The sequence below is a fragment of the Garra rufa genome, chromosome 2 (genome assembly GCF_049309525.1).
Source record: "Garra rufa chromosome 2, GarRuf1.0, whole genome shotgun sequence".
Classification (NCBI taxonomy): Eukaryota; Metazoa; Chordata; class Actinopteri; order Cypriniformes; family Cyprinidae; genus Garra; species Garra rufa.
The window spans coordinates 17,386,293-17,398,792 of record NC_133362.1 but is presented as its reverse complement, the minus strand read 5'-3'; the positions used below and the strand labels follow the sequence as shown (position 1 = coordinate 17,398,792).

Here is a 12,500-nt window from a genome sequence, read left to right as displayed (position 1 = left end):
TAACATATTTATAGCTGAAGACATTTAATTCATTGTATTATACAACTTTGCTTTGGACCAATATGTAGTCTTGAAAAAATTTTAATAAATTATTTTATTTGAATTATTTCATTGAAGAACAATGGAGTCCATCCAATACTGAGTCCAACTAGCATTCTTGGTAAAAAGAAAGGTGAGTTGAAATCAATCTTACATGGACATTAAAGCAAAAAAAAGATTGAGTTGATGACAGAATTTTCCACTTTGAGTAACTTGTCCATGTAATGCAAATTTGTTCAGTTGTGTCTGTTTCACATCGTAACCAATACTTCAGGTGTATATGTAGATATAACCTACAGCCCAAAATAAATGAAATATTTATTGAGTGTTCCCTGTTGAATCTTAAACAATTCACATGATTTTGAATCTTTCATTGATGTGCCAAATCCACAGCTGAAATGAATTGTTTGGGATTGTCATGTTTACCTGTAGTGTAAACACTTTGTTGTTCTGCCTCCTTGTGTATTCAGTTTGTAATTTTCCTCAGCGATTATGGCAGTTCAGAGCTTCATCATCATAACACATCCAAACATTTCCCAGATTCCAAGTGGCTCCAATCCAAGGCCCCATTTACCCTTCAGAATTATATTGTAAAGGCCATAAGTGGATCAATTATAATTTTCAGCAGTGTTGAGTTATTGTGCACAATTTCTGGATGTATTCTACAAACTGATGTACATTTCCCAGAGGCCATCTCTCCTCCAGCTACTATATGTGTCCTGACATACTGAAATATGACTGTCCCTTAATTAACTGTCAGATTAATTAGATCAACACCAGACGACAGGCAAAATGTTGCTTTTGAAGTCTCTCGCTAGGGAAAGTAAATCGAAATAGATCTTTCTCACTGGGTGCGTGTCAAAAGCAGGTGGCGAAGCCTACAGGTGGCGATGTGACTGTTATTGTATACGGCAATATGTGTTATCTCAAACTGATTTACAGTGATGTTATGTCTGCACGTCACGTTGTGTCAAAGCGCCGCCCCAAATGTAAGCGCTCTGTCTACCCCAACAGGAAGAAACATTAATTTCATCCTTTTCTTTGAAGCTGTTTGAGTATAGCCTAGAGAGCCGCAAAAAAACAAACTCAGTAAAAAGCAACGCCCCATGTCTTTAGGCTTTTTAATATATATTTGATGTTTGGTGTAAGCTTGCATTAGCAGTTATTCCCACTGGCTATTAATGAAACATTTGACATTCACTAAACGTCAAATTTCTCCAAAAACACACAATTTCATATAGTTGGCTTTAATGAAATGCGTGCATGCTATCAAAATGCAAGCTTAGCAGAAATTGGAAAGGAACAACAACTTAAGGCTAAAAACTGTAATGTTTGGCTCATTTCATTACCTGCTTCTTTGAATTCTGTACATTCAGTGTCTAACTTTAGATTCAAAGGTGGTTTTCTCCTTCCTGATTTGGTTTGGGTCAGAATGTATGTAATTTTATATCAATTTCATTTCAGAGTTGGCTTACCTTTTGCTTTTTTTTTCTATTACAGGCCTTTCCATGCATATCGACAGGAATTTATGGTAAGGAAAATGTCTTTTTATTCTCTAAACCTTGTCAGTGTGATTCTGAACGTGTGTATGAAGAAGCATGTGTGCAATTATGTGTGCAGATAGCAATTTACATTTATGCCTGCAATGTATGCATATAATGTGGAGATGAAAGAGCCGATGATGAGCAAATTACCTCTACAGTCTTTTCATGTCTTCACATTCTCCCAGCATTACTTTCATTTTCAAAACTGATTCTTGTTTTTAAAAAGGAGTATTTTGAAGTCTGCATACAGCATGTTATGAAAGCCCATTTCTGCCACTGAATAAAAAAATTAAAAAAAAGGTTATCGCAACTTATCTCACAATTCTGACTTTTTTTCATAATTGCGATTTTCAATCTCGCAATTCTGCCTTTATTTTCTCAGAATTGTGAGGTATAAACTCGCAATTGTGAGTTATAAAGTCAGAATTGTAAGATATAAACTCGTGAAGCTGACTTTTTCTCAGAATTGTGTGATATAAACTTGCAATTGAGAAAAAAGTCAGAATAGTGAGTTTTTACTACGCAATTCTGAGAAAAAAGTCACAGTTTGTATGTCACAATTTTGACTTTATGGCATGCAATTGCGAGTTATTAAGTCATAGTTGTCAGATATAAACTCGCAATTCTGAGAAGATGCCAGTCTTTTTCCCCTCAGAATGGGACTTTATAGCTCACAATTGCGAGTTTATATCTTACAATTCTGAGGGGGAAAAAGTCAAAATTGAAAAAAAGAGTTTGTATCTTGCAAATTCTGACTTTATGGCATGCAGTTGCGAGTTATTAAATCAGAACTGTCAGATATGAACTCACAATTCTGAGAAGATACCAGTCTTTTTCCCCACGAAATGGGACTTTATAGCTCACAATTGCGAGTTTAAATCTTACAATTGTGAGTCAACATTTAAAAAAAAAAGTTTATATCCTGCAAATTTGAACTTCATAACTCACAATTGCGAGTTTATATCTCACAATTCTGCCTTTATTTTCTCAGAATTGTTAGGTATAAACTCGTAATTGTGAGTTATGAAGTCAGAATTGTCAGATATGAACTCAGAATTCTGAGAAGATAGCAGTCTTTTTCCCCTCAAAATGACACTTTATAGCTCACAATTGCGAGTTTATATCTTACAATTCTGAGGGGGAAAAAGTCAAAATTGAAAAAAGTCAGAGTTTGTATACTCGCAATTCTGAGAAGATACCAGTCTTTTTCTCCTCAAAATGGGGCTCACAATTGTGAGTTAATACCTTACAATACTGAAGGGAAAAAAGTCGAAATGAAAAAAAGTCAGAATTTCTATCTCGCAATTCTGACTTTATGGCATGCAATTGCGAGTTATTAAGTCAGAATTGTCAGATATGAACTCAGAATTCTGAGAAGATTGCAGTCTTTTTCCCCTCAAAATTGGACTTTATAACTCAAAATTGCGAGTTTATATCTTACAATTCTGAGGAGAAAAGTCCAAATTGAAAAAAATAGTTCACAGGTCCTTCTCAAAAAATTAGCATATTGTGATAAAGTTCATTATTTTCTGTAATGTACTGATAAACATTAGACTTTCATATATTTTAGATTCATTACAACACAACTGAAGTAGTTCAAGCCTTTTATTGTTTTAATATTGATGATTTTGGCATACAGCTCATGAAAACCCAAAATTCCTATCTCAAAAAATTTGAATATTTCATCCGACCAATAAAAGAAAAGTGTTTTTAATACAAAAAAAGTCAACCTTCAAATAATTATGTTCAGTTATGCACTCAATACTTGGTCGGGAATCCTTTTACAGAAATGACTGCTTCAATGCGGCGTGGCATGGAGGCAATCAGCCTGTGGCACTGCTGAGGTGTTATGGAGGCCCAGGATGCTTCGATAGCGGCCTTAAGCTCATCCAGAGTGTTGGGTCTTGCGTCTCTCAACTTTCTCTTCACAATATCACACAGATTCTCTATGGGGTTCAGGTCAGGAGAGTTGGCAGGCCAATTGAGCACAGTAATACCATGGTCAGTAAACCATTTACCAGTGGTTTTGGCACTGTGAGCAGGTGCCAGGTCGTGCTGAAAAATGAAATCTTCATCTCCATAAAGCTTTTCAGCAGATGGAAGCATGAAGTGCTCCAAAATCTCCTGATAGCTAGCTGCATTGACCCTGCCCTTGATAAAACACAGTGGACCAACACCAGCAGCTGACATGGCACCCCAGACCATCACTGACTGTGGGTACTTGACACTGGACTTCAGGCATTTTGGCATTTCCCTCTCCCCAGTCTTCCTCCAGACTCTGGCACCTTGATTTCCGAATGACATGCAAAATTTTAGCAACAGTCCAGTGCTGCTTCTCTGTAGCCCAGGTCAGGCGCGTCTGCCGCTGTTTCTGGTTCAAAAGTGGCTTGACCTGGGGAATGCGGCACCTGTAGCCCATTTCCTGCACACGCCTGTACACGGTGGCTCTGGATATTTCTACTCCAGACTCAGTCCACTGCTTCCGCAGGTCCCCCAAGGTCTGGAATCGGTCCTTCTCCACAATCTTCCTCAGGGTCCGGTCACCTCTTCTCGTTGTGCAGCATTTTCTGCCACACTTTTTCCTTCCCACAGACTTCCCACTGAGGTGCCTTGATACAGCACTCTGGGAACAGCCTATTCGTTCAGAAATTTCTTTCTGTGTCTTACCCTCTTGCTTGAGGGTGTCAATGATGGCCTTCTGGACAGCAGTCAGGTCGGCAGTCTTACCCATGATTGCGGTTTTGAGTAATGAGCCAGCCTCAGGAATCTTTTGCAGGTGTTTAGAGTTAATTAGTTGATTCAGATGATTAGGTTAATAGCTCATTTAGAGAACCTTTTCATGATATGCTAATTTTTTGAGATAGGAATTTGGGGTTTTCATGAGCTGTATGCCAAAATCATCAATATTAAAACAATAAAAGGCTTGAACTACTTCAGTTGTGTTGTAATGAATCTAAAATATATGAAAGTCTAATGTTTATCAGTACATTACAGAAAATAATGAACTTTATCACAATATGCAAATTTTTTGAGAAGGACCTGTATATCCTGCAATTCTGACTTCATAACTCGCAATTGCGAGTTTATATCTCAATATCGCAATTCTGAGAAGATGGTAGTCTTTTTTCTGTCAAAATGACACTTTATAGCTCACAATTGCGAGTTTATATCTTACAATTCTGTGGGGGAAAAAGTCAAAATTAAAAAAAAAGTCAGAGTTTGTATCTTGCAAATTCTGACTTTATGGCATACAATTGCGAGTTATTAAATCAGAATTGTCAGACATGAGCTCGCAATTCTGAGAAGATACCAGTCTTTTTCCCCTCAAAATGGGACTTTATAGCTCACAATTGCGAGTTTAAATCTTACAATTCTGAGGGAAAAAGTTCAAATTTAAAAAAAAGTTTATATCCTGCAATTCTGACTTCATAACTCACAATTGAGAGTTTATATCTCACAATTCTGCCTTTATTTTCTCAGAATTGTGAGGTATAAACTCGCAATTGTGAGTTATGAAGTCAGAATTGTCAGATATATACTCGCAATTCTGAGAAGATACCAGTCTTTTTCCCCTCAAAATGGGGCTCACAATTGTGAGTTAATATCTTACAATACTGAAGGGAAAAAAGTCGAAATGAAAAAAAAGTCACGAGTTTGTATCTTGCAATTTTTACTTCATGGCATGCAATTGCAAATTATTAATTTGCAATTCTGAGAAGATACCAGTCTTTTCCCCTCAAAATTGGACTTTATAACTAACAATTGCAAAATTATATCTTACAAGTCTGAGGAGGGAAAAAAGTCAGTTTGTATCTTGCAACTTGCAAGTTATTGCAAGTTATAGTCAGAATTGACAGATATAAATTCACAATTCTGAGAAGATACCAGTAATTTTTTACCCGCAAAATTGGACTTTAGAACTCGCAATTGTGAGTTTATCTCACAATTCACAAATTCTAGATATAAATGTCAACTTTATCTCAATTGTGAGTTTATATCACAATTCCAGTGATTAGCAGTCTTTATTTTAGTCTTCAGTGTATTATAATCCTTCAGGCATGATTCTAATATGCTGATTTAATGCTCTAGAAACATTTCTTATTATGGTAATATAATAATATAATATAATATAATATAATATAATATAATATAATATAATATAATATAATATAATATAATATAATATAATATAATATAATATAATATAATATTTTTTGTATTGAAATCACAAAAGAACAGCACTAATGTGCGAAATATTTTTTGTTACATTATACATTTCTGTATTACTTTTAAATCAATTTAATGCATCCTTGTGGAATAAAAGTATCCAATTCTTTAAAAAAAAAAACCTCTTTTGAACAGCAGTGTATAACATTTTGGTGTGAATGTGTAAGATTCTTCCACGTGAAATTGCCTTTGAGATCTCAGCACTTCAGAAAGAATGCAATTATGTTTGATTCAATAAATAATCTGCATCCTGCCTCTCCAGCACTTGCGTAATTGTTCAGATCATCACAGAGAGAGAAAGCATTTACTCTGAAAGCAAGAGCGCTCAAATATCATGATCAAAGAGCTAATAACCTAGAATACTTCCCCAACCTGACATTTTCTTGTTTCTTTCGGGCCAAAAAGACAGTAGACGCTTGTTTAGGAGGGAAATTAATTTCATATGCTACCGTGGCAGTCATGAACGTTTGTCTTAGAAGCTGAAAGAACATTTGCTCTCTTCTTCAATGTGAATAAGTTAACCAAGCAAGACAAACACAAGCCATGTGGCCACATCACCAGATTAAGCAGCCCCATGCACCCTGATCCAACATGTAGAAGTGTCACTCACAACCAACCGGAGCTGACACCCCATCTCTCTTTTTCGCTGCATCATGGGAGCTGAGGTCCAGGCTGACAGATGATCGGGGTACAGAGGGTAAGGCGTAAAGGGGCTGTTCTGTGGGGTTGGGAACGTGGACAGCAGGCAGGTAGAAAAATGAGGCCTCACTCCCAGCTGACAGTCCAATCCCTCAGCCCACACCATTAGCACAGGTAGAGCTTTCACACACATGGCGTATTGGAGGAGATGCCACCCATAAACAAACTGGCGCCTGCCGCCAGCAGAGGGGTTGGATGGTATGATAGAGGTTATTAAGTCGGACGCTCATAGCCTATCAATCAATGCCATGAGAGACAGGTTAAAACGGGTTATTTCTTTTTCAGTGAGGATGGGAAGAACTGGCAAATCTATCAGTGTCTTACATAGTGCGGACACAGGCAAAGCACAGAGGTGGACAGAGGTTGCACCATCCGTTACTCTGTCTGGACTTACCATTCCATTTTTTTCCTGGATATGCAATTGGTTCATTAAAAGCAACAGTTTTTTAGTGCCATGCGATTTATTTTTTATTTTGTTGGATTCATTTATTTATTTGAGATTAGTTTTGTTTTGGGGCCCTGAAGAAGTTTTGACATGCCTTGACATCTGTGCTTTTTTCAGTATGTTAAAAACATATTAATGGCCTAAATCTAAATACATTGTAATCAGCACAAATTGGACTACAAAAATATGTAAGCAGCATGAATGTTCATTTTTGAGTTTTTGAGAAAACAACGTTTATGCGTGCTTAGTGAAAAACTAAATTTTTGAAGTCACTGAAATAAGGTCATGTAACACGTACAGAATATTTGTTCACGGGACTTTTGAGAACTGGATGTGGTAGGCTAGGTTTTTTCTACCAAATGATGTGAAAATCATCTAGTTCACTTGTTTTCACAAAACAGTATATAGATTTAAATTTTTGAAGACACTTTTTGTTTAGAACGGCTGTATGCGAGGAGGCGTGAATGCTCATGAATAATGCTGTGATTTACACCTGAGAAGACAAAGACCTGCATAATGAGCCACATAATGAGCCATTCAGTCAGATATTGCTCATGTCTCTGTGTTGTGTATTGGCTGAGTTATAGTCTATTTTAATGACGCGTTTCTGAACGAAGATCACGGAGATCAACGCGGCAGACAGCACACCCTTTTTGTTTTCTTTATTTTGCAAAATCACAGTATTTTTTTGGTTTTGTGAGTATATACAAATAAAAGTAGACCCTTTACAGTTTCGATTGATGTACTGCTTTTATCTGTACAATCAGAAATGACCGAGTAAATGAAGTTCCTTTTGGGAAACTGCCACAAAATGCGTATCCGCGTTTGTCGACCCCAGGGGGTTAAAGTTGTAGTATTAAAGCTCTGTTATGAAATTTGAAATAGAAATTTTACACCCCTATTATGAAATCTGAAAAAAAAAAGGCTACAACATTCTAGTAAGTTTGACATTATTCTTAAAATATCAATGTTTTAATCTTGTAGTGTTGCAATTTTATTGTAAAAAAGAAGTATTGAGATTGTTCTCAGAACTTTTTTTTATATTTATTTTTGAAATGTTACATCTTAACGTGACAGTAAAAGAAATAGCAAAATTCAAAGAAATGTATTTATTTTTAAATACAAACATTTTACTATTTTTATATCATTTAATTTTATAATTTAATCAAATCAAACAAAAAAAGGCATAATGCTGTAAGTTTAGGAAATAATAATAATAATAATGTTATTATAACTATTAATATTCTCTAAAAACAGAGTATTGAGGTTATTCTCAACTTTTTTAATATTTATTTTTGTAATTTTACATTTTAATTAACAGAAATATAAAATTTAAAAAGTAAAAAAGGAGTATTGAGATTATTCTCTAAAATGTATTTTTGATGTTAAATTTCAAAGAAATGTTGTATTGATTTATTTATCTATCTATTAACATGTTTACATTATTTAAATTTTTATTATTTTTATATAATTACATTTTATAATTTAATAAAAATACATTTGATTTTAATAAATAGTTTTTAAAAAAAGTTGGTTAATGCTGTAAGGAATAATAATAATAATTTTATTCTTAATAATAATAATTATTCTTGATTATTTCTTTATTATTCTATTTTTTTAATATTTATTTTTTTAAATGTTACACTTCAATGTGCCGTTAAAGGAAATGTCAAATTTCAAAGAAATTTGGTATTTATTTATTTTTTATCTATTTATTTTTATTATAAACAACAACAATAAACAATTTTTAAAAGTTATTTTTTAACATTAAAAATGCATTTTAAAATTATTTTTATATCATTTAATTTCAGAATTTAATATAAAATATTTTAATTTCGTAAAAAAATAAGTATGTTAATGCTGTAAGATTAGGGAATAATAATAATAATAATAATAATAATAATAATAGCGTTATTATAAAGATTAATATTGGCCCCAACCTCACAGCAATCTTACCATTTTTGTATGGTAACTACAGTGTTAGCGTCTGCTGTTCATGCTAACATTTACCCAACAACCTACAACAAAATGTAAACTTCGAAAAGCATCTTAACTTTATACAGAAGATGAAAAATACTTTATATCCAGGGGGAAAGAAAATCCATTTTACTCATCAAAATCAGTTGTTCTCAGGCAGACAGAGAACTGTTCTTAGCATGTGTCTTTGCTCTTACCTGGTTTTTGATCGAAGATATTTAGTTTTACAGTTGCCCTCAGTCTCCCCTACAGTTATTCCAACTCTGGCAGCTTAAAGATGCTGTTCACAACTTGTGTGTGTAAGATTCATATCAGGGAAACTCAAATCCAATAGCCTTGAACCCCACAGGTTAATTCTTCCATTATTATTTTAGCCTGCAGAAAGAGAGACAGAGTCAAAAAGGAGAAAACTGCAATTACATTTGAACCCTCCGGGCATCTTAACAACCACCTTCTTAGAACGCTGTCACAATCTGTCATGATATATCCAGCCCCGCCTTTAGATAAGCAACAAAGAGAAAATGAATTAGACGCCGGTTCATCTTTCACCGAAGCCTAGAGGAGAAAATCTCGCTCTGTGCCCGTGAGGTTTAACCGCCCTGACGACTTTGTCAAGGAAAAGACAGGAGCTGTCTGACATCAAAACATGTCACTCATTAGATTACTGTCATCGCCATTTGAAGAGAGCTCTTTATTGCCTCATAATCCAGCTCAATGGGGTATATTGACTTGAAGCATTCATCACCGTATCAAGGTCTGGTCATTTAAGGTTTGTGTACACATGGTGATAAGCCATGATTTATTATTTATTTTCCCTCAGAAATCCACTGCAAAGACCTTCCCAAGGCCTTGTGGAGAAAAATAAGAGTCAGTTTAATACAGTCAACTCTATGAACATATATCATCATAAGAAGAAGAGAGTGATGTTTCACATTAGACATACTTTGTGATGTGTGTGTGTGTGTGTGTGTGTGTGTGTGTGTGTGTGTGTGTGTGTGTGTGTGTGTGTGTGTGTGTGTGTGTGTGTGTGTGTGTGTGTGTGTGTGTGTGTGTGTTATTTTTAAAGTTAAATTAATGCTGTCAAAATTTGTGCATTAAGGCAGGTGATTAATTTTTCCAGTTTAACGGCGGAACAAAAGAAAAAAGAGAAAATCATTAACTTGATGTAGCTTGAATGATTCATCTATTTAATTTAGAATTTAGTGTTTGATAATTTTATTCAATTTGTAGATTTCCTACTTGCTGAAGGGCACAGGTAAATGGGTTTATATGAAGATTGTTTTAAGTTCACTTAAATTAAAAGTTAATTTTTAAAGTCTAATAAATGTTAAAATTGATTAATTATACTGTAATGTTGAATGACTGAAGTCAATGGTTAAATATTAGGAAGAAAAGAACAATTTCCTAGTGACATAAAAAATATACTGTTTTTAGGTGAGATTAATCATGATTATTTTGGGAAAAAAATGTGCGATTAATTTTTTTTTTTTTCATTTTTTTTTTTTTCATTCGACAGCACTAAATGAAATGTAATTTTATGTCCCAGTCACATTTTCTTGGTTAAATAAACATCACGCTACCAATTAGCATTCCGAATGTAAAAATCTTTATTTTTTATATGTATTTTTTACATTAGGAATGCAATTAATAGGTTTTTCTATTTATTAAAACCAAGTATAAACCTCAACACTTTAGTGTTTGTAAGAATTTTATATTTCATGTTTTCAGGCCATTTGAAGATTAATTTTGAAAAATTTTACAAATTCCACAGGAAGTGGCGAAGTTACGCAGTCCGCGACGTACAGATTGTTAACGGTTGGTCTATGTGGTAATATACTGCAACACATCGAGCAGGACATCTAAATGCTCACCAATCATTCATTGACCTCAAATATGCCTTTTAATCTGAAATATGTAAGTGGAAGCAACTTTACATGGCTGTTCAATCTAATGTTAACCTAGAAAAATGTACACTAGTGAAGTGTCAGTGCAGTGTGGAAGCTGAACAATGCGCTTACTACATGACAGATGGAGGCGCCAGTGCGGTAACCTCCTCTTAAAATACTCTGTCATTTTTAGTCATACAGATAAAAGTAATACATCTGTAAAGACTCTGTTAATTTGTGTGCAGTCGGAACAACAACGAAACGTTGCGCTTTTGTAAAATAATTAAAGCAAACAGAATGCGCTTTCTGCCGTCTCGGAGTGTGAAACTTCAAAATTCTGTATACTTGCTTACAGACATGAAACATCTATAGAGGGTAAAATGTCTACTTTTAAACGAACCAGTTCAAATGAAAAACAAATATTCTCAGATTGTGTAATGCGTGTATGTATTGCTCTTAAGCCAAACACAAAGAAAGCACTGACAATCTTTATGCCTGCGTTTGAGCGCTTATTGCACTATGTAGGCAATTAAAGGCTCATTATTATGATTTATATGGTTTATTAAGAAACATGCGGCTACTAATAGTCAACTAATGCTTAAAATGACTACTACTAGTCGACCAAAAAAATCTTTAGTCGAGGGCATCCCTATAAATTAGTCTTCCGATTAATGGCATTATAATGTTTATTTACACTGATTCACGAATATGGAACGCGCACAAACACAAGAGGTGGGATTTATTGTATGAACCAATCACAGCCAAACAAAACCAGTCATATCCAATCGTATCGTCATGGAGCCATTGCCTCCTCTCACGTGACTTTCATTAATTTATTCTCAATTACCCCTTTACCAAACTCATGCCGCGCTTTAGGAGGTCTGTTAAAACTCAATGGGTTTAGGGGAGACGAGAGAGACGTGCACTCCCGCATGTAAATACTATTTGAGTTTTTCAAATTCAAAATTCAAAATTTACTTACGTGTCATTTGCCATTTTTTGTAATTGTGAAATTTACTCACAATTTCTGATTAAAAATTGTTTTTGAATCACTTCAAATTCAGAGATAAATTAAGATTGAAAAAGCCATTTTTCAATTCATTTCTAAATCGTACACAACACTGCTTGACAAATGTTTACCCTTAGCTGAGCAAGATGTGTGATGAGTATTTATTTTTTTTAGCTTGCGACTCTGGTGGAGTGAGATAGGCAGCTGTAATCCAGACAATGCATCCGTACAGCTGTTTAGGATCAGCCAGGGTCAACCGACTAAGTGTCTTCAGTCGGTGATTCCCCTGTCCATCTCTGTAGTGGATTAGGCCCAAACCCCTTATCTCTTTACCTTGATATCGTACAGGTTTTCCTCTTAGGATAGCACTATATTTAAAGCCTGAGGTTTATGCTGGGGAGTGTAAGTGTGAACACAGGCTTAGGGAAGGGAATCTTTTCTGATCACATGCTGATGTGGGGTTATTTTAGCACAAGCAGGGAAAAGGAAATGTTAGCATTGCATCTAGGGAAACAGATGAAAGTGTAGTGTTTTACACTTTCGTGGTTTTATCATTGTCAAGATTGACACTGCTCTGGGAAGTTTTGAGGGTTGAGGACATATTTTAGAGATCATAGTTGTTTGAGCAAAATCTAAATCTACAGCCCTACGGCAACTGGATTTTGTATTTTAGC

The 12,500-nt window shown here is 34.8% G+C and overlaps 1 protein-coding gene across 1 annotated transcript in view; it reads left to right on the top strand.

Annotated features, from left to right (window-relative positions):
- Positions 1-12,500, top strand: part of macrod2 (mono-ADP ribosylhydrolase 2) — an 849,841-nt gene that overhangs the window by 628,189 nt on the left and 209,152 nt on the right. The window contains exon 7 of the mRNA XM_073834923.1: positions 1,540-1,570. Coding sequence (XP_073691024.1) covers positions 1,540-1,570 — 31 coding nt within the window. The remainder of the gene's footprint in view (positions 1-1,539; positions 1,571-12,500) is intronic.